This window comes from Strix uralensis, chromosome 9 (genome assembly GCF_047716275.1).
Source record: "Strix uralensis isolate ZFMK-TIS-50842 chromosome 9, bStrUra1, whole genome shotgun sequence".
Lineage (NCBI taxonomy): Eukaryota > Metazoa > Chordata > Aves > Strigiformes > Strigidae > Strix > Strix uralensis.
The window spans coordinates 17,870,644-17,898,581 of record NC_133980.1 but is presented as its reverse complement, the minus strand read 5'-3'; the positions used below and the strand labels follow the sequence as shown (position 1 = coordinate 17,898,581).

Here is a 27,938-nt window from a genome sequence, read left to right as displayed (position 1 = left end):
AATTTGCTATTATTCTGAAATGAAAATGTTTAATAATTTTGCATTTTTGAAACTGATTTACACATACTCCTGAGAAAATTATTACTTCAGATTAGTGATAAACAAATACATAATAATAATTAACTACACATTTCTTTAATTATAATTTATTTCTTTAAAAAATATAGAAGTAATTCATAGCTTCAAAAATAGATTTTTGACCCTCTTTTAGCTAGTAATAATAGGATTTAACAATGGGCTTGAAAATACTAATGTTACAGATTTTTACAAGTTAGATTGCATACCTGTAACTACTTCTAATGTATTTGTACTAGCCATGCCAGATAATATAGCTTTTGGTCTTTAGAAAATTTTTAAAAAATTGAGCTACAAGCTAGATAGAAGCCATCAGCTACAAAAATCCTGGGGTTTTCTTTTTTTAACGCAGTACTGAAAGCCTATTTGCTTTTGTATTTCATTACAATTTAGCGCATAAAAATGTCATCAGATAGCTGGATCGAATGCTTCCATAGAAAGTCAACCAAAAGGTGGTAACAGGCTACTCATAAGAAAGTATCTTTGTACACAATTAAGTTCATCATAACTCCCCTCCCAACAATCATTTTACATTTCTCAGAAATGCCTATGGAAGTATATGTGCCTTTTACCCTTCCTTGATGATTAACATACCAAAGATTTTAAAGATATGAAGGGAGGCGAGTTCCTCAGAAAACCCATCATAGGAAAAAACTCCCCATCTCTAGTACACAGTGGGATTCAAGCAGCTGGGCCACCCAAAGGAGGTCACTGAAGGGACACAAATGCTGCAGCTGGACTACAGCTGCCCTAGGGATGACATGAAGGTTCATTCTGGCATGGTAAGTAATCTAGCAGCACAGGGGTAACTGAACAACCGTATAACTTTATATATATACCATCACAAATTTCAGTTATGGTTTTTACTGCCCTGTTAATGTCAAGATTTTATAAATATGAATTAAACCATTTTAGTTCTTCCTTCATTAAAATGCCAATTTCTACCAGTGCAGGGAGCGTTTTGTTGCTTGTAGCCAGGTATCCATAGCAGGTCTGTATTCTTCTGAGTCCTTCTGGGGCTCAAAAACTGCTTCTATTCGCCTTAGCTTCTTCAGTTGTTCTTTGTCAGTCCAAAATCCTATAAACAGAAAGTTCATTCTCAAGCTCAACTGTAAATATGTTATTTTTGAGTGGTTTTAATTTATTTCCAAGAGATCCAAAGCAGAAACACAGTAAGAAATCATGCCAGCTTTTCTTTACTCAACCAACAACTTTCTCAGAGGGAAGCATATTTTTAACATTGTGAAACTCCTTTCCAATAGCATCCACTTGTTTGGAATCCTGACAACAGCACATCTGCTTAACTGGGACGGTTTCCAAGGAACAGCTCTGGTACACTGAAGTTCCTTTAGGTTTCATCCACACTGTGCTTTCAGCTGCAGGCCCCTCTCAATGAAGAAGGGCCACAGAAACTGAGACTTAGCACTAGTTGCTTTCTACTGTCTTAATTATTGCATAAATGGCAGAAAACAGCCGGTATTACATATTCAGATTAATTTATGTTATTGAGTCATTCTTGTCTGTCAAGGGTTGCAGCTTTCTTACAGTTTTAATTGCTGAATAAGTCTTAACCTGAGGATATAGTTTTTATCTTCCAGTTGTGTTATTCACATATCAAAGCAATTTAATGAAGTTAACGGAAATATATTTTGTAGGTGGGTATTAAGCAAAACCATTGACAGTTTGTAGCTTGAAGTTTGGTTAATTATATAAAACAATTCTGTGTGAGTAGAACTGGATTTTTTTTCTTGTTAATTTATTTTGTACTTCCACTGTGTTTATTTCTGCAAAAACCTTAAAGAATAAAGACTCAGTTCACAGATGACAGCACACAGCTTCAGCAGGAATGACAGGGCTGTGCGTAAGCGTGGCAGCTTCCTTGTCACGTGACCCATCCCCACCGAGCACCGCTCCAGACAGTGCGAATATGGGAAGGGATGCAGAAAGGCCGGGCCGAGAAAGGGAGGCAGCAAAGACAGGGTACACCCTGTTCTTCCCTAGTAGTATATCCTTCTAAATGTAAAGGAATCTTACAAACATATATGCAGATACCTTTCACATTAAACTCACTGTCACCATTTATGTAAAACTAAACAAGCAGACACCTGCTCAGTAAATTGGGACATTGTGTTACAAATACAAGTAAAGTCCATGATTTGTTTTATGACCAAATGACATTGTCATCTGTTTCTTTGGTCCATCAAATACAAGTACATAGGTACAAAGCACTATACAGAGAAACATAAACCCTACTTACCTTGGATTCCCACAAAAATGGCTAAAGTAATCCTTTCAGTAGCTTTCACAATTATCTGAAGTTACACTCTTGTTTTTTTCTTTTTTCTCCATATTTACAAACATGCATTTTGAAGGGAAAAACAAAACCCCTTCAAACGTATACATACCTGAAGCAAGGCCTGCTAGAAAAGCTGCACCAAGACTAGACATATCTGCATTTGCAGGTTTTTCTATTTTCTTATTAATTAAATCTGAAGTCATCTGCATGACAAAACTATTATTACTGACACCTCCATCAGCTCTATAGGGAGAGGGGAAGAAGAAGTGAAAAAAACCACATGTTTAGTTCAAATGCTTATTGCCAACATTTCAGAAAACAACTTCTGGGGTTTCACACCCATGCATAGATCTTCCTGTCACTCATGCACAAACACATTTCCATTTTATGGGCAAATTTAGAGGCCAGCACAAGGTGCCTAGAAAAAAAAAGTGCCTGTGAACTGGGGAAAGGAATGGTAGACAGACAGGGACACAGGACAGACACATTATCAAAAGCTTTGAAAGCTCTGTCTTCTAAAACTATACATCATCCTGGTTGAAATGCTAGGGTTTATAGCAGAACCTTCACATAGTTATCATCACGTGACAATAGTCAAAACCATCACATTAAACAAACCCTTTGCAGATCTGGAAAAGTACCTTTTTCATTACTACCAGATCTTTGTACTAGTTAGCTAAAATACCTTCACAGTTGCTTCTTTTTATGAGGAAAATGAGATTGAGGCTTCCATCTATCTAATTGCATCATGTCGGAGACCCTTTTAATGAAGAAAACTAGAACTTATAAATGGTGATCTTTAATTACCTGAGGAATTAGTAGTAGTGCAAAGTATTCGCTCTTGCAAATAAAAAATAACTATAACAAAAAGCAATCTTTGAATTGTCATAGATTGGTTTGTTATGCTGTTGGACTCCAATACCAGCCAGGTATGGAGGTGGTGTTCTATCAAATGTGGTGCAGTAAAGACATCTACTGTTTATTTCTATAGAAAGTGTTGGTAATAAAACTTAACAGTTGCTTAGAAATCTTCAATTCAAACATGCCAGCTGAAATCTTCTATACTATGTGAGGACTCACAAAACTTTTTCATAAGTGTTTTGGCTGTTTCTCAAAGTAAAATCAGGAGCCACTGCCTGACTGGTGATATTACAGGGTTTTGCTTGTTTGTACAAACAGTTAAGCGGGGTTACCACCTCTACACTACAGCATAAAAACCTTTAACTGGCAGTCACTTTCTTAATGCCAGTGACATGCATTTTCCTTCTTCTGCATAAATAAGATATCCATTTTGATTCAAATTACAAGGGGAAAAGAAGAAGAAAATTTCCAAATACTCAATTTAGCTAAATTTTGCTGCTAGATACTTTGAAGAATCAGTCTGTACAGTACATCTTCTAGCTCAAAGTTCCTGCATGCCATTTGACTGGGGATGTGCTATTTCACAGAACAGTAAATAGGTGACATTCCAGGACTCCGGGAGGGAACTCCAGGATCATCCTTGTAAAGGCTGCCACAGACTGCTGCGACATGACACATAAGGACTATAGCTGAGGGTTCCCCCTCTATGCTTTCCTTGATGGTGTTGAGACAAACAAAAAAGAAGTAATATGAATGTAGAGGACTAATGAAAACGATGACTTTGTATAAGCTTGTAGGAGCCAGAGACTGGGAAGAAACAAGGGATACAGGACAACAGCTAAGAAGGGAATGAACGTATTTATGAAATAAAAACTACAACTAAAATTCAAAAGGTAATGGATAGATACTAAAGATATGTGGACAAAAGGATGGGAGAGCAGTTTACAACCCTACTGAAAAACCCATGAAGTGTATCTCAATATCTTCTAATGCTTAATCCATGAGCTGAATTACTACTGATCATAGTTAACTATTACAGTCACTATATGAAACTGGAATTTTATATTAATAAAACAGAACATGATCATACAACTGGAAGTTTACATTACAATGTAAATGGGATCAGAATTCTAATGTTCTCTAAGCAGTACTTCCAGAGTTTCCATTTTTCAGTTCTCAGTCTTAATATGACTTCTTAAATTTTGGATGCAATTTTCTATGTAAAAAAAAGCTTCCTAAGGAATAAAAAATTACAATACTTATCATCTTTTCCTCTTCATTAAAACCCCAAGCCTGGTGGTTCGTCTTTGCCTACTCTGTCACAGTACGTGATGGGTGACAAACTCTTACCTCCCCCCACTTTGTACTTTCACTTTTCTTCCACTACTGAAAAGTCCGATTTCTCAACTGTCTACATGCCTGCCATTCTATTTCTTCCCTTGCATGGGTATCATGAAAAAAGCCGAAAGAGGGACAGGGAACACTCACCCTTCTGTTCTTGACTGTGGTATCATGATGACCCCTGGCTGCCAGAGTGAGAAATTTTAGAGCTTTCTCAGCTTGAGAGGGCTTGAAGCTCTGACAACTGGTGTGTTCAAATGAAGTCCCTACCAAAATGTGCAGTGTCGTTTTCCAGCAATGCATAATTCAACTAAATTTTTCCAAGATGTTGTGAAAAGCATATTTTAAGGATCGTTACCTCACTAAATTTGATTTGCTTCTTCAAAGATTGAAACAAAACCAATGTCTTCATTGAATTGTAAAAATATTTTCGCTCTTTCCTTCACAAATAGATCCAGTTTTAACTGACGTCTTCAAAAAAAAATTCAGTCTGTGAGCGAACCAGCACAAAACATTTCAGTATGAAAGAATAATAAAGGGTAGAATGACCTCTGTGGTAGGCATTGCTATATGCACTCTAGTGCTACCTGAAAACACGATTTTGCCTTTTTTTTTTTTTTAAATAATTAGAGCAATTCATTGTTCACTTACTGACAACCACCAACACCAATAGTTTAATTGAACCAACTCTTCTGTGTGTAGACTCTACTGTCACTTAAGTTACATTAACATTTAACTTGGTAATCATGTATTTCTCAGCAGCAGAATTTTTACAGTAAGATAAAATCCGTAATGAAGTTCACACCTATTTAAAAATCAAACTCCCATATATCAAATCTAAAAGTTACACGGAACTTACCGAATAGTTTGCAGAGGAATGCGTACCTTCTTCACAATGATATCATAAAGCTGTTTGTTTCTTTAAAAAAATATTTAGTTGAATTAAGCATTATATATTCCATAAAGTGTTTCCAGTATCTACATAGTCAGAAAATAAAATACAAGGCAAAAAATGCCTCAGTTGTGTCAGAACTGCTGCAATAGCTAACAAGTTTCTGGAACGCATAAATTAAAAAAAAAAAAAGGGGGAAAAAAGAGACTGAAACTGGTCTTTCTTACACATTATTGTGAAGGCACAAGTATGGCTAAATCACAGCCCATTCTATAGCAAGTCACTGTAGAAGGTACACATTTTTTCCACCTGAAATTGCTGATGGGTTTCTACAGACAAGATGCAATTATTGATGTAACAAGTGGTTTAGAGTGAGGAAAGCAGGCTGACAGAGTGTTAATCAGAGTTTATCCAGCTGTTCTTTAAAGGGAACATCTGAACGCTGCATGACTTGTTCTGAAAGCATTTCATTTACCTAAATCTAAATTTCTTTTCATTTATCTAAATTTTACATAAATCTAAACACAAAGGGTCTTTACCCTTTTCTAGTTCGGTATTTGAATGAGATGAGGTTCTTCAACATCCCTGTTTTCAAGAGACCCATACTTCAGGAATTACTGCATCCTGCATTCTTCTTACAGCACAGGTAAAAAATGCATTAGAAACAGTTGCAGCTATTCAGAATGTTACCTTCCTCCAGACACCCTTTTTGCCTCTTTTGCAGGAGACTATTATGCCCAAACAGAGCTGATGTCTAGCTGGAAGGAATCATGTCAGTGCTCCCTAACTGGCCACAGCGCAGCGTGAACCACGCTCAAACCATGTTCAGCTTCAGTTTGAGGCACGATGGATGGGTTTGCAAGGCAGAGCCCACCTGCTCCACTGTGAGCTACTGATGTGCTATCATCAGTGACTAGCAGTAGTATCTTTAACCTTGACAGTTAGATCTAGACATTGTCTAAGATGCCTATTACGACATTGTATAAAACACAAAAATTTCGAACTTTAGCCAAAGAGCTAACATGAAACTTCCAGCTTCAGGGGTACTTTAAACACAGCTGAGTGGGCTACAGCTTTTGACAAAACATTGTCAGGAGAGTAAGGACAAACTTTAAACAGAAAACACTTCTAGAACATGCAGAAAACAATATAATTTAAGAATCATTGTATGGTTACTTAACAACAAAAACTCCATACTACTAAATATACATGAGTTTATTTGTTAAGTGTTAATGAAAAAAAGGGAAGCTGCAAAACTAAAACTCCTTTTCAGTGTAACAGTAACGGATTACTACAATTTATACTTTACAAACTGCAGAAGTCCATGCATCTATTTAACACTGCTGATCAAAATAAAAGCAAACATAAGAAAACATACAGAAGGTAATTATGCAAACAGTACCTGAAAGCTATAGATTCCAATATAGCTCGTACAAGATGGTTTCTGGTAGTGGAAGGTTTCAGCCCCATGAAAGAGGCACATAAATATGGATCATTCACAGAAACCTGCAGAAAAGATTTCACCATGAGCTCAGTGAATTGTATTTGTAAGCTTTTGAGAAAGGAGTCAAATAGTAAGAAAAAAAATAACTTACGACAATTGCAGGCAGCATAGCGAAAGAAGAAAATTGAAAACAATATGTAAGAGGTATATAGTGTTATTTTAACTAACTCAGTGAACAGTTTAAACAGCTTCTTTCAACAGGAAAAGGGTTAAGTGACTTCTTCCAAATTTGGCATACTAAGTAACACTAATCTGTATGACTTCCCTTTAAAATACATCCAGCATACACTGCCTAGGACAGGGCACACTGATATTGCTGTTCTCTAGCAAGATTTCACACACTTTTTTATTTTAATCATTCCTGAACTGCTAAAAGAAAGATGAACTGATTTTTAAAAGCAACACTGAAAAGAATGGTAATAGTTTTTATTAGTTTACTACAGCCTGTTTTCAGTGACACCAATAAACGCAGTCCAACTAAAATCCTAATGGTCAGTAAAGTTGCTTTTTTTTGCAGGAGAACTAGAGGATCGATTGAGAAATCTCCTCTCCACCCCTTCAATACTCTGACGAATTTTATCATAAAATATTAGTTTGCTGATCCATACCTGCTTTGTGACAATGTGGAACCTTATTTTCACTGTAGACAGGAATTTTCAAATTGAAAGACTCCTTTCCAGTTGTGTTAAATGTCAATTATGACAACACTTACAAGAAGTTTGAATTTCATGCTTATAAAATACACACACATCTATAAAGAAAATGCTATCATATGTTAAAAAAAAAAACAACAATCAAAAACCATATGGATATGTACACAGCTAAAAGGAAAACTAGCATTTTTGCAAAAATTCCTAAATAGAAGAAACTTCTGCATTAAAGTCAAAGAAAATATTATTTTTTTCCATATACAAGTACCCTTCCCATTCTAAAAATGGAACCACTTGTCCAGCCCAGTAGCATAATAAGGATTCATGGCTTCCTAGTTTATAGATGTTCATATACAAGATAATAAACTAAAACGCATATACTCATATTGCACATAAGGTTGAGTATCTTGAAAAACTCGATCACTAAAAAAAAGAAAAAAGTAGCAGTGCATATATATGCATACACCCCAACAAAGAGTCCTAAGTTTTTGCTTAGCAGCAAATCAAGCCTGGAAACCCCTGTTTCTAGCAGAATGAGTAAAAGGAAGGATGATTAATGCACATATTCCCTCATCTTCACATACACTTTCACAGTGATGCTCCCCTCAGCGCACTGCACCACAGTAGAATCCAGTAAGAAACAAACTCATTCTTACTGCTTTAATAGGGGATAAGTAGAGAAACTTTTTACTCTGTGTAGGAAATTAACATATGAGCTTCGTAAGAACGCTCCCTAACCACTATCATTCTAAGAAACATTATAATAGAATCAATTTTGTTAGCATCTAGCCAGTGAAGCTAAACAGACACGTTACAGTCCCAGAAGTGTTCAACTCTGTTCATGTCCCTTTTCATACTATTTAACCCACTCAGTTTCTAAATTGGTACAGATCCTCTTACTGTGAGTCTACTAGCTAAGTACAGTCCACTGGAATAAGCAGGGCTTTTAAAAGGCAAAGAAATCCACATTGGTGGATACTATTAGTGGTTACTAGGTGTCACAGTCAAAGAGAAATCCATTCAGTTTTCTAAGTACAGCTTCTAAATTTGGACTGGGAATATTAGAATTAAGGAAAAAGAGACTGAACCAATGTTTACCAAGAAGCTAGCTGGGGTTCCTTCTGGAGACAGTGTCAAGAAAGCAAGGTGGAGAAAAACCGGCAAAGCAAATCAGAAGCCAGATAAACAAAAAAAGTTTTACCAACATTTCTAGAACTTGAATATTAATAGAATTAAAGGTTCAAAAAAGATACAGATTAACATTTGTCTGCCTCAGGATTCTTGTCTGCAAATACTGGAATTTGGCATGGCTCAACATTTGCTTATTCATAGCACAATTACTCACAGTAAATGCTAAATGGAAGCATCTTAGAATAATCAAGCTTTATACCCCTAAAAATAAATCTGATTATTAGGGTGGCTGTTTGAGAGAAGGTAGCTGGGCTACCCATAGAAGAAACGAAATTTTTCTTTGCCTTGTTCTGTTAACATACAGGACATACACAAAGGTAAGGTTAAAGATGTTAAGCTTCTTTAGAAAAAAACCACTACTCCCAGGAATGATCAAACTGAGTATGGTAGATGAATGAAGATTAAAAAAGAAAAGAACTTTTAGAAATGCCTACAGAGATGTGCTGGTATACATTCAAACCAATGAATTACTAAGACTTTTAAAAGTCTACCATACTCGGCTTAATCATGCCCAGGAAAAGTGTCTAAATACTATTACGTTTGCTTTCTGTAACACCAGGACTTGCAGTCTTGCTCATATTTAAGTACATTTAAGTAATCTGTTGAATTGCAGAATAAAATTAATTATTTTAAAACAGTGCTTACAAGTATTGTCTCAATGAAAGCTCTGCATGAGGCAGAAAAGCTATGGGATTGGTTTCTGTCTGTGCAGACACTGCTGAGTTACTGTGGGCAAGTCATTTAGCTTATCTGTCCCCCAGGTATTCATCTGCAAAATGGCAGTAATTTTCCTATTTTGCAGCGTTTTTCTCATGGTGTGGGGGGGTGGTGTTTAAGCATTCTGATTTGACAATGATCTTCATACATTGTGGTGAGGGACAGACAATAAGAACCTGAGTAGTACAGAATAAATACTATAATAAGATGTAAATTACCACATTTAAACATGTAAAAGTTAAAATTTTAACTGGGTTATTAAAAATATAGTCCCAATTATGTTAATAATAATAATTTTACCTGAAAACCTGGAACAAAACAAACGCCTTGAGAATCAACAATACTCCGTGCCATTTTTGCTGTTTCATCTACATTGGTGAAAAGATCTGTAAAGACCCATAAGTCATATGCTTTTATTATTTACTTCAATTTCTTCAATATATTTTAAGAGACAAAAATCTAGAGTTAGACTATTTCCTTCTGTAATATTCTCGAACTACACGTTCTAATGGAAACCATCACTTCTCCTGTACTTTATGTCCATCGGTCACATTAAAAAAACTCCAACCTACTCAGATGAAGACTAAACTCAAAAAGGATCCTCTCATATTTGTTATGCTATAGCCTTTTAATCTTCACATCCCATAAGACGTCGTTAGCTTCCCAGACATAAATGGGAATTGAGAATGCTAACAATGGCACCCTAACTATGCTAAAACCCTAGATTTGCAAAACATAAACCATGTTTTTTCCCCCCAGAGATGTTGCTATTGTCAGCCCAAGCACCAAATGACTACAGAGAAAGTCTTAATACCCATATTTTATCAGCCTTAATACTCTTACAAGTGACTCACATAAATACAGGTAAGGTAGGTCCTAATATCACCTCTTTGATAGACACTACTTTTATTCTCTGTCTAGCCAGATGTCTCCTTTCACAACTCTATAGACAGCCCTCTTTAGCTTGTTCTTCACCCACATGCAATTCGTGTACTAACACCTATCTTCTGTAGTTTTAACTAATAATCATAGAATGGTTTGGGTTGGAAGGGACCTTAAAGATCATCTAGTTCCAACTCCCCTGCATGGGCAGGGACACCTTCCACTAGGATCAAGTTGCTCAACCTGATATAATGTCCTTATGTGGCCACATAACATGTCTTTACAGAAGGCTAGAGGTCTAAAAAAGTAAATTCTTCTATTAAAGATAAATTAGGTTAATCTAGCTCAATTTATCTTTGAAAAACCCATCTTGTAATTTACCAGGAGTTTCAAGTTACCTTTATAACCTTCATAAATTTGTTTGAAAGCTTTCGATTCTACTGTACCTGGACTAATAAGCCTGAAACATATCTTTTCCTTCTTGTTGTATTTGCTATTACCAAACTATATATACTACCTCTATGCCAGGACAGAAAACAAAAAAATTAAGATTGACTTCACCAGTCTTGAGTCACACTTAACCCTCAATGGCACATATCTGAGCATGTATATGCACATATGCACCAAAAGTTGACAACCTGAAGAAATGTGATAATTTGTGGTAAGCTACACTTCAGGAAAACCTTTCCCAACCCAAAGTTTGAGAGACTCATTCCTTTTTTGGATCCTAGTAAAGGTGTACTAAATTTCTAAGTAAACCAAGTAAAGAGTTTATCACAGAACCATAGAATACCAGGTTGGAAGGGACCTCAAGGATCATCTGGTCCAACCTTTCTTGGCAAAAGCACAGTCTAGACAAGACGGCCCACCACCCTGTCCAGCTGAATCTGAGAAGTGTCCAATGGTGGGGAATCCACCAGTTCCCTGGGGAGATTATTCCAATGCCTGATGGTTCTCATTGTGAAAAGTTTTCCTCTTGCGTCCAATCAGAATTTACCCAGGAGTAACTTGTACCCATTACCCCTCATCTTTTTCATGTGACTCCTTGTAAAAAAGGGAGTCTCCATCTTCTTTGTAGCCACCCTTTAAACACTGGAACAGGGTGATAAGGTCTCCCCTAAGCCTTCTCTTCTCAGGGCTGAACAAACCCAATTCTCTCAGCTTTTCCCCATATGGCAGGCTTCCCAGTCCCTTGATCATCTTTGGGGCCCTTCTCCGGACCCTCTCCAGCCTGTCCACACCTTTTTTGTATAGCCAGGACCAAAACTGAACACAGTATTGCAGATGTGGCCTGACAAACACTGAGTGGGATAATGACTTCCTTCTCTCTGCTGGTGATGCGCTTGTTAATACAACCCAGAATCCTGCTGGCTTGCTTTGCCGCTGCAGCACACTGATCACTCGTATCGAGCTGCTTGTCCATCAGGACCCCCAGGTCCCTTTCTACAGAGCCGCTCCCCAGCCAAGTAGATCCCAGCCTGTGCTGCACTCCTGGATTATGTTTTCCCAGGTGCAAGACCTTACACTTGTCCTTGTTGAACTTCATACAGTTCTTGTTAGCCCTCGCTTCCAGTCTACCCAGGTCTTCCTGCAGGTTGGCTCTCCCTTCTGAAGTGTCCACTTCCCCACTCAGTTTGGTATCATCAGCAAACTTCATCAGGGTGCACTTAAACCCACCATCCAGATCACTTATGAAGATATCAAACAGTGTTGGGCCCAATCTCAATCCCTGGGGGACTCTACTTATGACAGGTTGCCTGAAAAAGAGCTATTTACCACCACCCTCTGGGTGCAGCCTGTCAGCCAGTTCCTCACTCACTGCACAGACCCCTTGTCTAGGACCGTAACGCATCAGTTTCTCTAGGAGGCGGCCGTGGGGAACTGTATTGAAAGCCTTGGAAAAATCCAGGTAGACAACGTCCACCATTTGCCTCACATCAATCAAGCAGGATCAGGTTTGTCAGGCATGATTTGCCCTTGGTGGATCTGTGCTGGCTTTTCCCAATCACATGCTTCACGTGACTTGTGACAGCCCCATGAAGATTCATTCCACAACTTTCCCAGGGATTGAAGTAAGACTGATGGGCCTCTAATTTCCTGGATCCTCCTTTAAGCCCTTCTTGTAGATGGAGGTGACATAAGCCTTCTTCCAGTCTTCTGTGATGTCCCCAATCTCCACAACTTCTCAGACATTATGGAGAGCAGCCTCACAACACTGGCCAGCTCTCTTAGCACCCTCAGGTGGATAAGATCAGGGCCTTCCTGACATCCTCCTTCACTGACAGCGGGTCTGTGTTTGTGTTGACCTGGATTTTATTCCTAAAGCCTGAGGACCAACAGTGCTGGTAAGGACAGAGGTTAAGAAAGTGTTGAGAACCTCTGCCTTTTCAGCACTGTTGGTGACTAATTTACTGCTCCTGTTTAACAGCAGTCCAGTATCTTCCTTTGTTTCTACTTGTTGTTTACGTACCTGAAGAAGCCTTTCTCATAGTTTTTGACATCTCTGGCCAATTTCAATTCAAGCTGAGCTTTTGCTCTTCTAACTGCATCTCTGCAAGCCCTGGCAATGCCCTTGTAGTTCTCAACTGGTATTTGCTTTTCCATCTCTGGTACGCTTCTCTCTTGGTTTTGAGCAGACTCAGAAGCTCACAGTTAAGCCAAGGGGGTCTCTTGCTCCGCCTGCTTCCCTTACCTTTAAATGGGATGAACTGTTTTTGTGCTTCCAGGAGACTGTTCCTGGAAAAACTCCCAGCACTTGCCAGCTCCTTTATCCTCCATGGAAGCTTCCCACAGAATCCCTTCCAGCTGAGCTCTGAGTGAGCTGAAGTTTGCTCTTCTACAATCTAAAACCCCTTTGTCTTAGTACTGTCAGCATGCTCAGCAGGATCCCAAACTCCACAATATTGTGACCACTGCAGCCAAGGCTATCACTAACCAAGATACTATGAAGCAGGTTTTCTTGGTTTGAGAGTAGCAAATCCAGCAGTGCCTCATTCCTGGTTGGCATATCTAACATTTGTATGAGGAAGCAGTCCTCTACACATTCCAGGAACTTAGTGATGTGTGAGCTGTTGTATTGTTTCTTCCAACAAATGTCTGGGTAGCTGAAGTCACCCATAAGAACCAGGTTCTGTTTATTAGAACAGTCAGAATGGTTGTCCTATAAACAGCCAGTGGTTTTGAATATCAAGTACTATCGAGCTAGTATTTTTATTAGTCTTTCATTAAACTTGAATGCAAATCTTTTCGTTACATAATAGTCACAGCCAAAAGACACATCACTTCTATGTGAAGTGACATACACAACACTGTTACTTTCAAAAATGAAGTTCTTCATGTTATTTTCATAGAACTCAAACCTGTTATTAATTTTCTGAGATGTACAGCTAGAGAGATCTCAAAAACGTTACAGCAAGCGTTTGTGGAACACTGCATTTACAATCATGCTACCTAGGTGTAATCAGCAGTCAATTTCTGTGCTTCTCCCCAACTAAAAATTCAAGTGCAAATACCCTAAAACAGTACACATCTAACTTTAGGTTACACCATTGCTATTCAAGTTTGGATACCAGGTTAAAAAACCAGAAGAAGGCATTAGGAGGTTTGTCATGCTCAAGCGAAAACAAGTGAGGAGTAAAACGTTTCAGGAAAATAAGTCTGCATAGGTTGGAGGGTCTGAAAAGGAGGTAAGTGTGCAAACCAAACTCCCTGCAGTAAACACACTCAGCAGAGAACCTACTACTGAGACTCTGCATTTTCCATGGTCCAAAACACATAGTCTAGTTTCTTCAATTACGGATAATAAAACCAAGTCCAGTAACATAACTATAACCCCATAAAACAATTTCTTAAGTAGTAATATTTTACCCTCTATAAAATTAAAGAACTACTTACTTATATCCTGAGCCCATTTTATGGCAGTGCCAATGTCTGACATACAGCCTTCAGTTAAGTAAACAACTTCTTCCCCAATCTTCCAACCAATCAGTGGGTACAGACCTTAATAATTTTCCATAAAAAAACACCTAGTTAAATTAAATGTTTCCAGAAAACCATATACAAGCACCCCTCACAATAAACCCAACTAAAAAAAAATTTATTCAATTCTTTTGCAGAATTCAAGCTAAAAACAACATCACTGATAGAGGTTAAATGTATTGTTTAAAAAAATGTAGTGATGGACTGAGAGATTCGAACAACAGTTTCTTAAACCAATGAACTTAAAAGAAAATCAAATTACCAAAAAACCCTCTTTAAGCTAAAGAACTATCTGCACTTACCTTTTCTTATATAAAAGAATGTATGTACTTAAAAATTTATCAATGTTTTCCTATTTGTTTTAAATCCACCTAATTTTCTCCAATGGTTTCTAAAAAGTCAGAATTTACTTCCCCAAAATTCAGATGGGAAGCACAAACAGACATACACACAAAAAAAAGCAACACAAACTTAGAACATAGATCTTATTCATAGAAGAGGATGAAACTGATATACTTTTTTATTCCTTTTTCAATATGCAATGCTTCCTCACATAGAAAGCAAAAAAGAAAATAAGTTTCATAATTTGCCCATCTTTGTCCCCACCAAAAGCTACTGCCAGTTAACTGTAGCATTTTACCCATATGTTTGCCTAATGCAAACAACAAAAGAAACACCCAAACTCACTAAAAATATTTGGTGACACACTTTGTCTATAACTGCAAAAGATTAGCACTTCTGTGGTTTACATGACAGGATTTTCAGGATGTTATGATTTTCACCAAATAGTTTTGGCTTTGTAGTGACTCAAAATTAAATTACTTGAAATTTTTTTCTTCCTTTTCTCTCAGAAGAAAGGCAGAAATACATAGGGCAAACACTGGTAGTTTATTCGAAAACACAGTACAGTATCTTTCAAAGAACTGTCTGCTTGAAGGTATTATTACATTAGAAATAAACAGCCAATAATGAAGATAAACCTATTTGTTCTCCCCTTCGCTCCCCCATGGGTATGTTGAAACCTTAACAAAGACAAGAGAGACATACTACTTAAAACAGTCAGTACAAACACAAAGACTTTCTTGTTTCATATCTGTATTAGTAAGAACATAGCACAAAAGTCCTGCAGAGTTTTTGCCAGCGCAAAAAGACTTGGTTATCCAGCTGAACAGCAGATGTTCTCCAGCACTGCAGCTGGACAAATGATTTTTCAGGTCACTTGATAAGAACCTAAGCATTCAGGGGCCACTACAACAAAAACTCCACCCAACCCAAGTATGGTAACCACTGGAGTGAAGAAAGCACCCAGACTTTATGGGATGCTGTTCAGGACTCAGAGATCATGGGTCATGCAACAAAGGTAGGTGAGTCCCAATAACTAAAGGACCAGAAAAGCACCAGAAGGATATTGGGATTCTCTCTGCTTTCCCAAGGTGACTTTGCTGATATACAAGTATGCCTCACAGAATCATCTCCAGTTTGCTTGCCTGTGTCCAGAAGAGCAGCATGGTAGTACTAGTGCAATTACACAAACTTGGTTAGTGCTGGAGGCACTCTGGTGCTTACAATGGAAAACAATCAGCAGCACCTATTTTGATTAAAGTTTGTATTTGTCTCTTGAAAGAAAAAAGTGATATACACATCTCCAGACCACTGATGCAGGTCTCCCTTACAATCTTTATTTTCTGCCAAAGGTAAAGCTGCAAAGAAGCAAGACCAAACAATTAATTGAGCCAAAAGTCCTAGAGAAGGACAGCTAATTAGGGACAGAGAAGCCTACCAGGTGGCCTTCCTAAGGATGCTCACATCAGGGTCTCTAGTAGTGTAAGACAATCTACCTCTAGGGAATGGATCAAAATGACACTTGGCATGACCAGAGCTACTAAGAACTATCAGACTGCCAGAGAGATTTTAAATCTATACAACTGGCCTCCATCACTGAATTGTGAGAATTGATGTTCTTGAAGGAACTTTTTTTTTTTTTTTTTTTTTTAAAAACTGTCACATATAGCAACTAAATGTAGACCAGAAACTAGAACAGCAGCTAATGAACAGCTCGCACAAGGATACTGTAGAGATTCATCTTGCAGTCTTAAATACATATGTCAACTTTAAAGATTGAACACATTACATTTCATGCCCAGGGCACTGAGAAAGCTGGGTACTTAACTTGTCCTACTAACCATACCACATGACAGCCAAAGAACATAGGGAAAATAATTTTAACATAAATAACATCCTAAAGCAGTAGAAGTTTCATACCACTGTCTTAAAGATTTCAACTCCTATCAGCTCACAACAGCTAAATATTTTCTGAAAATAAAACAGAATGGAAAAGACTTACAGCATGTTTTTGCTATTTGATTTCCACAGACTACATATATATGAGTTTCAAAATAAAAGTATCATCATAACATCATTAATTAGCCTAAAAAGCATCTGCATTCATAGGGAATTCAGTGTCTGCACTATTTAGTTCTGACACATCTCATGTGTTTGCCAGAGGCCTTCCAGATATTAGCTGGTACAAGTCTCCTCAGCACACTGCTGTCCTCCTCCCTAGCCGCACCCCTCCCATTTCAAATTGTAGACTTCCTGAAATTAGTAACGCATTAAAAATATGACGTACAGAGATTGTACAGGCAAGTTTACTTCAGTATTCTCTGTTGATCTCTTGACAAACGGAATCCATCTATGACAAATTAACAAGCTTGATGGACCACAGATATTCACAAGGAGAAAGTTTTAAACACTAGAAACACATTGGGGAGCCATTTCTAGTATTGTAAAAGAAGATTAATAATTGTTAATCCTGCATTATCTCACTGCAGGTACTTCAAAGTGCAAGGGCTCAAGAGGAGGAACTTACAGCGATCCACTGGAACATTCTGATGTGAGAAGCCAGAGGACCAATCTCCTTTTCCTCTATTCCTGTACTGTATAATACTGCTATCAAGAAGAACAGGTGGAAAAAAAAAAAAAGGAGGGATGCAGGTAGCAGACATAATTACTAGTGATGTTACTTAAACTCTCTTCTTGAGAAGCGTATTTCAGGATAACCAAGATCTACATTTCAATTAAAAATTTCCCCAGTCTTCTGTTCTAAAAACACTTTCAAGCTGCTTTTCTACAGCGAAAGACAGAATGAAAAGTGTAGCCCGGTTCTATCCCTTTCTTTATCCTCATCATTAACAGCTGTCAAGTAACATTAAATACTCTAAAACCAAAATTTCATGATCTTACCACTCCGTGATGCAAAGAGATGTCCTCCTGTGTTCACATTCCAGAAACCACCTGTTCCCATTGTCAGTTTAACATCTCCTGGGTGAAAGCAGCATTCTCCAAACATTGCTGACTGCTGATCAGCTACCTGCAGTACCAACAAAAACAATGTAAGTTAGCTACCGACTACCAACCTACAAAGCTGCTGGATTTTAAAACATCACTGCAAACACTTCAGAGTTTTGTATACAAATAACCATTCAGAAAGGAATTCAGCATTAAGAGAGGATTCATATACAATTTCTTAAGTATTTGCAGGCCATTCCAACAGTCAGATTTATCACTAGAATCAGATTACACCAGGTTTGGACACAACATGAATGCCTGTAGTATTGCTTGCTACACTGAAAAATGTGTTATGGAAACAAAAGAAATATTTTATGTTTTAGTTTGACAAGGATAGACAGGGCATTTGCAATCGCAGGGAGCAGAACAGAGTAGCTCGGCTTGAATTCCTCTTCCCCCACATAGAACGTTGAAGTGTTGAAGTCTCACCTCCCTTTTTCCCCGCTATCCCTCCTGTACCAAATTATTCCATGCTCCATTTTTCAACAATGGTGGTTATTAAATGTATTTACTTATGTTTGTGCTTTGGTGAAACAGTAAATTTACAGATAAAGTGTCTCTACCGTTCTTTAAAAATAGCAGGAGAAATTCACGTTAGCTCAGTGACATTTCTTCCATTTAGCTCAATTCAAGCACGTTTTTCTACAAGTCATCACTTTACAAAAAATCATGGATTTTTCTTATCCAAATCCTAACTACTGAAACAGGAACATGTTATTCACCATTTATTTTTAGTGAAAAAAAGCAATAAAAGGTACCACAAGTGGATCTATTAACAAATACTCTTACGTTTGTGGAGTTTATTGAAGTCAAGCCAGAACGGACCCCCATTGCACAACTTCATATAGAACAACTGATTTTAAGCCAGAGATGCACACATTACCAGAGCTTAGAGCAGAACCCAGCTCTATTAAGTTCTACATTCAGTGCTTAATCATTTGGTTATCTAACCTTGATGAACTCCAACCTTCCCATTCCTCTCTCCTCCTTTCCCCCTAAGGCTGTAAACCGTTTTTGAAGAAAAATTAAACAACCAATTCTACTGTAGTTAAGTCATACAGAAGGAATAGAGAGTACTTACTAAGCAAGTGTTAACTCAAAGCTAGATAAAAAGAATATAGGTACAAATATACAGATTTAAGTAAGAAAACATTTTCACTCACCACTGCCATTATTGGAATAGGCGCCCCAAATATTTCAGGGTCAGCTGATCCGAAGTTGAAGCTTAAAACAAATGTTATGGAGAAACATCACTACACTAAATTGACCTTTTTGTTAAAATGAAATCTAGGTATATAAGGCCTGGATCTGCAACACATGTGAAAGGTAATGCTACCTATTTATTTTAAAGAAAGCATTAAAACTATCACATTAAGAAATACCGATAGTAAAAATAAAGTTTTGGATATAGTATTGAAAAAGTACCTATGCATATAAAAAGAATTTAATTTTTTTTGGTGTAGCTATATATTTTTTTGCTTGCACAGATTATATAGCATTTTTCTAAGGCAATTAATTTAACAGTTATCATGTTCTTCTGAATATGCCTTCATACTTACCTTGTGTCTTTCACCGAAGGATAAATAGACATTGGAATAGAAAGTAAATTACACAAAGTGGGGTTCCAACATTTCTGAAATAATACAGAGAAAGTAAAAACATCAGCAACTCTCTCAGAAGCACAGTAAATAGCAACATTTTTTTCAGAAAAGCACATACCGTAAAGGGTTCAAAAACGCCTGTAGCACTGGCATTTGAGTAATCTGTAGCATACACAGAGCCTACCATAAAAAAAAGAATGAAGTAAGATTTTAGATATCTAAGTATTTGAGAGTTATTTTAAACATAATTTTTCTTTAAACATCTCAGTGGCTCCCATAAACTGAGTGTCTACAGGCAAAGCCATAATGATACAATGAGCACACAAATGTCACCTGCTGCTCCCCATAATGTGAATATAACAACTACCTTATTTTACTATCACAAAACTGGCTAGAAGAGAGCCGGTACTTTTGACACGTACCACACTGACTGCATCACTGTCTATCATAATCTAGCCAGTCGCTCAGGCATTAGCCCTCAGGATGGAAAGTTGCAATTCTCCCACATTTGTAACAATTCTTTGTTCTTTTGCTTTCACAGGTAGTTTTCTTCAATCAAGGCCATTAGTTCTGGTAGTCCTATTTAAATCTTAAAATACTTAAAAAGGTTGATTACACTGAATAATTATTTCTCTTTCTGACTATCCTTCCAGGCAGGCCCAAAGAATAATTAATTCAGAAGTTTTGGGTTTTTTTTAAAAACTAAATATATTACAAAATTCATCAATTATAAAAAAACACAGATTGTCAAAAAAGTATTTGAATTCTGGGATGTATCAATGACAGTCATGAACATTATTACTTAGAATCCAGTATGTTTTATTAATATTTAAGAGGAACTGTAACATTCACCTTTAGTCAATCTATACAGTAACCATGTGTCAACTGTTCCAAAGCAGCAGTTATTTTTTTTGGCAGCTTCTTCAGCCTGGGAACAAATATACATAGAAGAAAGTATTTACAACTGGATACAATAGAGGAACAAATTTCCTCATTCCTTTTCTCTTTTTCTTTGTGGATAATGATACTATCCTCAGAAAATAAGTCTCTGATTGCCAATTTTTTTTCTAGAAAGTTGGTTATATAAGTAGTATTATCCTACAGTTCATACTCCTAACAGAGAATAAGCACAGTTTCTTACAGTTGCTCTTAAGAAAAACAATTTATCTTCTATTGTAGTGGCATCAGAGCCTTAAAAAGGGAAACTTTATAGTCACAATTGTAACAGTGGTGATGGAGTGGTGAATAAAGAAAAGCAAGGTCCTGCATACAACACTTAAAAAATTAATAGAAACATAAGAAAAAGTGTATTTTCAAATTGCTTGACAACAATACAGAGCCATTGTTTTCTGGTTTATGGTGTCTGTGAAGAGTTCAAAATGTTATTTTCCTTGGGATCTTTTTCCCCTTTAAAACGGAAAATTCCAGTTTCATCTAATTTCTACCAACTGCTAATATGTACAACTACAGAAATAATAAAAACATACAAACTAATCTGCTCAAAACATGACTGAATACACTATTCTCTGTAATTAAGAGCCATGAATTTTTGAGCTTCTTGATTTGATAGTCACATATTTTAAGCATCCACTGATACTTGACAAAATATGGGAGAATGTTCATCTCACACTGAAAACTCAGCAGCTGCATAACCTTCAATTCTATAATCCTCCAAATTCACAGCTCACGTTTTCAACAGGTCCAACCAAAACATGCCAGCAAAAAGTTATATTCGACCTTTTCAGTAGTTAGTTTTGTGACAGAAAATACCAGACAAAACTCAAAAGATTTCGGGGTTTCTTTACACAGGGTAGAAGATTGATGATAACCATTTTCTTCAAAAATAACTTGAAAATTAACATAGAAAATAAGATGACTGAAGTAATAAATATAATAGGAAGAAACAAGGAAAACGGTAAGGATTAGAGCAAAGAATACAGCAACAAATACCTCAGTGATCACTAGTCCATTATATGATTCCAGCAAAACTTATTTTATGTGTACTTTCCAATTTACACTACAACAAAATACAAAATAAATTGCAGTGTTTGATTGTCGAGTATGATATTATTTGTGAAACCGTGAACACTGAAATAGTTTTCCACAGAGTGGAAAGATAAGAATGCCAGCTGAAAATAAATACAGTTGTCATGCAAAACTAGAGTACACGCAAGGTACGATTACTAATTGTATAATTATATCAAGTGAAATAAGATGATTTGTGTTTCTTATGCATGAAGAAAACTTTTTACTACTACACATTTCCATAATCAGAGGAAGAAGTTGTATAATCATGAGTAGATATTTAAGTAGACAAGCTCTGAACATTAATGCAGATAAAAGTCTTTCATTCTGGTTCTTCTAAGGAAAAGAACAAGCAAGACAAAAGTGAAGAGGTTAGAACCAACCTAAAGTCACCAGCCATTATTACGACTTAGGAAAGCTATTATTTTTCCCTTTCCAGCTTACCTCATGTATGTTTTTAAAAACCCATGACAACTTCATAGAAGTCTGTTGTGTTGAAAAAGTAAGAAAACTTGGCGCCAAATATCGATCATTCCCAGTCAAGAAATGAAGCACTGTAAAAATAACATGGATTACCTGTTTCAAAAGAAAAGTTACTTAATTTTTAGTCTCTCCCTTTAAAGATTTCTGATCAATTACCTTTAAAGGATGACAACACAGATGAAAGCTGCTGACATGAGATTAGATTCAGAAAGCTACAATTCTTTTAGAGAATCCTTACATAAGGTTTCAACAGATAGCATTCCCACAATAAATACCACAGGAACGAGCAGCTGCACTAAGCACATCTATTTTACTGACTTCTGCTGGCACACTGATAGAAACTGCTCTGTGTTATGGAGACAGGTCACTATACCAGCACAATGCATGACGCGGTTGACAGCGTTAGGTACTGTTATTCCAGTGAAAGTTCTCCTACATTAGACAGGCTCAATCATGTTTTAATAGATTAACCAAAATTTAATAATTAATCAAGTTTTCATTCACAAAAGAAATCAGTGGCAAACCCAAGAATTTAACTTCTCAGTGTGAGTATGCTAGTTAGTTTCCGCTTACAGGGAAAGTAACTTCAAATCTTTCTCTTCTGAAGGTATGAAGCACAAGCCATGAGCAGAATAAAATGTACCTTCTATAGATAATCTGAGCAAAGAGTACACTAAAAAAAAACCAAAACCACACCCCAAAACCCCAAAACAGTGCTGACCAAGAACCACCTACACCCAAAAATTATGCTGTAGCAGCATTAACATGCAACATTTTAATACAACAAAGAGACTAAAAAGTAACAAAAAGCATGTTAGACCTACAGATATTTTTTTCCCCATAATTAATTACCTTCAGGCTATCAGTACTGCATTTTTTTTCTTGATACTATTTTCCATGCTAATCTTGCTCCGTTAAATGTTTTTAGGCCACAGCACGTTATATTAACATGTTAACAGGACACTTGCAAGTATTTCATATATTGGCCTTATTCTTCATAAAAATAACAGCTCTAGTATGTTCAAGCAGTATGTAACTTATCACAGTTTTACCTTCAGCAGAAGGGACTTATTCCAGGAATTCACAAGTTCAGCACTTCTTAAGTCTTGCCAACTTATGAAATTATGGAAAGGTTTCCCTGTCCTCCTGAAAAACAGTATTTGAACATTCCCATTTAAAACTACAGTACATACACTGCCCAAAAAAGTCAACATCACTCACCAGGTCAATTCCTAAAATAAGTTTGTATCTTCCTGGTGGATTTGAGAAATCAGTAATAGGCACCCGGACATTCTGAGTGTGAGACTTCTCACCAGAACTAAAAAATACATATATATTCATCTCTTCCAAAGTACCAATTAAAACCAAAAAGGACATACACTTATAAACCTTTCTGAACTGCTGTAAGGTGTGGCTGTGCAAACACAAGAGAACACGAGTGACTGACATTTGTGGCTTTCAGGTTGTGACTTGACTAAGTTCAACATTTCTACAGTCCGCTTCCATCTAGTCTATGAATACAAATGAATACAAATTCACTTTCAACAATACACAATACACATACTTGTGCCATGTAATGAAAGTTGCTCTCTGCGTTGAGATGCCAAGACCAGCAATTTGCCTCATGTGAAGTCCAGCAGCTAAAAACCAAAACCAAACCACAAACAAAAAAGTGTTTATTTGAAGAAACAAAACAAAAATACAACTTTTCTAATAGAACTATAAAACCTATGGAATACTTAAGTAGTTAATAATTTCAGAGAATATAAATCTCTACAGACTACCCAACTAAGTGGCTAGAACAGTGAAATATTAGAGAAATCCTAAATCATACAACTGATTACAAAGCAGGTAAATAAACCTATGTATTTTACAAAAGCAGTTGTGGCACACTGCCCCTTTCCAGCTTCCGAAAGTCCCATTGATACTTTACTTGAACAACCCCAGAGACAGGCAGGCAGGTTACATATGTCTATATAATCAATTAAAATGTGCATTCCACATGGATGAATGTGAAAGAAAGCACAAACAGAAGAAGTACCCTTACAAACCTACAGAAATAAATTCCATAAAGAAACAAAACTAGATTGATTCTGTAGGCAGCAGAGATTAATACCAACATGCCATGATTTTTTACATCACTTTCATGACATATGTCTCCTTAATCAATCTTTCAAAATTTGTAAGAAATTTGCCTAAACCATGCATCACAATGCAACAAAATATACTTCAAAATCAGAAATATACATACATTTGATTATACACCAATTTTGTTATTAAATCTTACCTTCAAATAACTGTTACAGAAGATTTTTTTCTAATGTATGTAACTGTAAATAATTAAATATGTCCACAGCTATTTTCAAAGCAGCTCTGGTCAGCTTCCCAAGTGCCTCCATGCATACTTCCAGAAGCAAAATTATGTGAACAAAATATACATGAAGAAATTCCATTTCAATGACACTACCTATTCTGTCCAAAGTATTGTTACACTGAAGGGCTCTCAATCCCGCTACTTAAACAAAGGTTAAGTACATCCTGCTCATACATGTTCTTATCTTAACTTTCAGGTGCAAAGTTACCCCTTTGCGTAAGAATATACTGCAGACTCTACACCAACAGCCTCTGAGTGACAACTACACAGAAGGGGTTTCACAGAGAAGGGGCACGTCTTGCTCTGCCAACCTCTACACGTTTCTGCACCTTCCCTTACACTGGTCCTTGCACTCATGCGGGCAGTAGTATCAAAGCCCTCCATCAGCTGAAGGCTGTGCCAGGGCTTGCACAAGGCTACCCGCTCCAACCACCTGCACCAGTGCTGCTGGGAGCAGCAGTGTACGGGAGGAGGACCTGGGACAGGGTGGCTTGAGAACAGCAGTACGTCTTTTTCATTAGCAGCTGGGTCTAAACTGAAGGCAAAGCCATACCAGTACTACCGCAGCTCACTACAGATTAGTGGCATGTGTTACTCCTCCCCGTCTCCACAACCTGCATGCTCCCACCACTTCCCGTGTCAACTACCATGCTCTCTAGACCCCTATGTGAGTAGAGCTAACTTCCATTAAAAAGAAAAACAAAACAGAAGACAAACACGGATATTTTTCAGCTAAGCTGCCTCCAGTGCCAGAGTGAGAGAGAGAGGTGAGACCATGCAGCCAGAAGTAGTTTCCACCTTTAGGTAGTACTGAACTATATCAGCTCATCCACGGGTGCATGGAGTCACATGCTTTTAGACCCTCAAGACCTGTAAACTGAAGTGCTCCTACGCCTTCTTTCTGCTTCCAGACAGGCCGCGGGTACCACACCCTCTCTTGTGCCTGCACAACCAGTGGTGAAGCTCTGCTGGCATAAACAATCACAGTGGTTTGACTCGGGAAACTGCTCTGGACTTGAAACCACCCTGTAAAAAGGAGGGCTGGACTGCTTCTTTTGACAGCAGCGTGGGCTTACGCTCACTTACATTACACAACCACTTAAAAATGACTTGCTGACAGTGCGTGCAGCGTGGCCACAAGGAAAGCTTCCCATTTCAACACTAGCTGAAAAATCTTGCTTCCTGATTTGCCCCACAGAATGGGAGTGGAGGAAGCTACTGAGGTCTTAAGGGTCTGAGGTGGCATTGCTATTCTTGTGACATAACAGTTGTGACTGCTGAGAAAACAGACCAAGAGCCCCAAATAACCAGCTGCAGCTTACACCTGGTAATGGTTCCTTTCCCTGTTCCCTAGGCTGCCTTCCAAAGGAAGAGACAGTTTTGCCTTGAGCCAGGCTTGTAGGCAGAGCAACACTTGGAGTCCAAACTGCAAGAGGGGCCGAACAGGAGGAACTTCAGGCACTGAATGTAAGAGTATGATGCACACACACATGACAAGGATGCTGGGGCACTGCGAGAAAACAAGCTGGGGTGCAGCTGACAGGCCCACAGCATCAGCGTGGCACAGGAGGTGATCCATGCCGGATCGTAGAATGCCGGAGCTGGTGTAATGGGAAAGCTGTGGGAGTAGTAGAGAGTAAGTGCACAGAGCAGCATCCAGAAAAGGGGGAAAAAAATATCAGAAGTTTGGCAGAAAAGGGAGTTGTGTGTGTTTACTGCATTGAGTACTAGGAAATTTTAGGCTAAAGTACAAATAGAAAAGAACAATAATACAGAAATCAGATGGTAAGAACTGTCTGTAGTTTGAATGGGAAAAACAGGAATATCGGGCTATAATCGAGCAAACACAACTATGCAGCATTCTGCTTTCATTCTCTCATACACTGACATTTACAAATACAAAGCAGCAGCAGAATAATAGGGAATCGGACAGGGAAACAAGCCTACTCTCTGTTCGTATACAGAGGCATCTGGAGGAAGAGGACAGACGCTGGGGAAGGATACACATACAAAGAGCTGGAGCAACAAGGTGCCATCACTGACATGTAAATCGAGTATGCACACTGCTTCTGGTTCTACTTCAACCCTAATCTGGCCTCACTGAAAGAAGAAAAATAGCTGAAGTGTCCTATTTTACATAATGATTGAATAAGCCTTAAAGCATGTTGTTGACCTGTGCTCTTGTAATGAATTTCCAGTACTTTTTTAAAATAAATAATCTTATTGTCTAAATAACTAACTTCACTAATTTTGATGAATAATAAACTTCTCAAACTTTATAGTAAAACATTACCTTGTACAGCCTCTTTTATCACACCAACAAACTGACTCCACAGCACTTCAGGATCTAATTCAACCCAGCCAGGATGAGGATAAAGTGATTCCACCTGTTCACAAAAGACACACAGCATTGTTATGATCCCTAGTTCACAGAAACCAGCATTCTTGTGAAAGTTGGTGCAAATATGTTTGGTTTTGTTCTTAATTTTCTGAATCTACTCCAAGAGGAGAAAACAACTGTGTTTGTCACTTTTAAAACGTGGTTGAACATGAGTGTGTGATCTCTAGAAGACCTCCCCACTGAGAGCAAATTAAGAAGCCCAAACCCCCAGGAACAGGGGAGCCTGTAAACCCCTTTTGGGGCTCCAAACTGGAACCAGGTTTCTCGGAGAGCCTTTTGGCTCCACTGCTGAACTCGAAACGTGGATGCCTCTGAGCAGCTCACCAGCAGCGTGGCCCAGGCGGCCAGGGATCACCCCACGATGGGCTTCCAGCGACAGGGAGGGTCAGCTCCGCCGGGAACATCCCCTTCCAGCTCTGAAAACCCATCACATTTCTTATACTTCTCCTCGCTGCAATCTATAAAAAAAGCTAATTCTGGAGATCGTCTTGATCCCAAAATCACGAGCCATACAAACCAGAAGAAACCTGAAATTTCTGTTCCGAAGTTAACACTTTTTTACACAGCGGTGTTACGTAACGGGACATGTGTAAACGCCAGTCCTACACAGGTCCCAGCTACGCCCTACTGACAAAAGTCGTTTTGTTCGAAGAGGGATTAGTCGATAAGCGACTAAAACAAAAGTAACGGGGGAAGGCAGGTGGGAGCAAACTGCGAGGTAACGGGGCGAGTGCAACGGCGGCGTCCCCGGGTGGTCCCGACCGGGCCGGGGGTTTCCCTGCACCCGGGCAGGTGGTCTGAGGGCCCTGGGGACGCCGTCCCCGCCCGGCCCGGCCCAAGCTGGCTGAGCGCCTGGGAGCGCTTCCCGCGCCCCGCCCGGCCAACCGCCGCCTCCCGGCCCAGACCCGCAGCCCGGAACCGCCCAGGGCCACAGCGCGCCCCTGCGGCTGCGGCTCCGGAGGCAAATGCCGCCTCAGGCTGCGCTCGCCCGGGGGAGGGCGGCCGCGCCGCTCGGCCCGCCGGCGAGGGGAGGGCGCCGCCCCGCCGCGGACTCACCTTCCTGCAGCTGGAGCCTCTGACCGCGGCCGCCCGGTCATAGACGTGGCACTTCACCACCGTGCTGCCCACGTCCACCCCCACCACGTACCGCGCGGGGGCGGCGCCGCCGCTCTCCTGCTGCCCGCACGGCATCGCCCGGCGCGCAGGCGGCGCGGAGGGCAGCGCGGAGTGCGGCCCGCCGGCCGCCGCACAACCGCCGCCCCGCCGCGGGGCGGGCGCCCGTCCGGCCTATGGGCGCGGGGAGCGCGGCGGCGGGAGGC

General features: G+C 38.7%; 2 protein-coding genes across 10 annotated transcripts in view; both read right to left on the bottom strand.

Annotated features, from left to right (window-relative positions):
* Positions 1-2: 2 nt before the first annotated feature.
* Positions 3-27,859, bottom strand: GK5 (glycerol kinase 5). Of its 9 annotated transcripts, none has more exons than XM_074877588.1 (16): positions 27,676-27,859; positions 26,512-26,605; positions 23,409-23,484; positions 22,897-22,990; positions 21,806-21,937; positions 20,189-20,264; positions 19,455-19,516; positions 19,295-19,368; positions 18,899-18,959; positions 17,631-17,757; positions 14,304-14,408; positions 9,828-9,913; positions 6,868-6,971; positions 5,433-5,492; positions 2,481-2,614; positions 3-1,153 (listed from the first exon to the last, which is right to left on the bottom strand). In XM_074877588.1, the coding sequence occupies exons 1-16, from the start codon at positions 27,808-27,810 to the stop codon at positions 1,017-1,019; spliced, it is 1,557 nt and encodes a 518-aa protein (XP_074733689.1). In that variant the 5' UTR covers positions 27,811-27,859; the 3' UTR covers positions 3-1,016. The 9 variants fall into 9 exon arrangements, 7 of the variants coding, with proteins under 7 accessions (XP_074733689.1, XP_074733696.1, XP_074733691.1 ...); XR_012629999.1 differs by lacking the exon at positions 3-1,153 and adding an exon at positions 4,721-5,044 and having other exon boundaries at positions 2,402-2,614; XM_074877590.1 differs by lacking the exon at positions 3-1,153 and adding an exon at positions 4,932-5,044 and having other exon boundaries at positions 2,402-2,614.
* XRN1 (5'-3' exoribonuclease 1) overlaps positions 26,512-27,938 on the bottom strand; it is a 44,444-nt gene continuing 43,017 nt past the window's right edge. Inside the window, exon 46 of the transcript XR_012629998.1 lies at positions 26,512-26,605. The gene's annotated coding sequence lies outside the window, so the exon portion shown is untranslated. The remainder of the gene's footprint in view (positions 26,606-27,938) is intronic.

Coding starts and splice junctions, on each gene's coding strand:
- GK5 (XM_074877588.1), bottom strand. CDS start 27,810: ATGCCGTGCGGGCAGCAGGAGAGCGGCGGCGCCGCCCCCGCGCGGTAC. Junction 23,485..26,511: donor GATAAAAGAGGCTGTACAAG/GTAATGTTTTAC, acceptor TTTGGTTTTTAG/CTGCTGGACTTCACATGAGG. Junction 18,960..19,294: donor CCTTCGGTGAAAGACACAAG/GTAAGTATGAAG, acceptor ATTTGTTTTAAG/CTTCAACTTCGGATCAGCTG.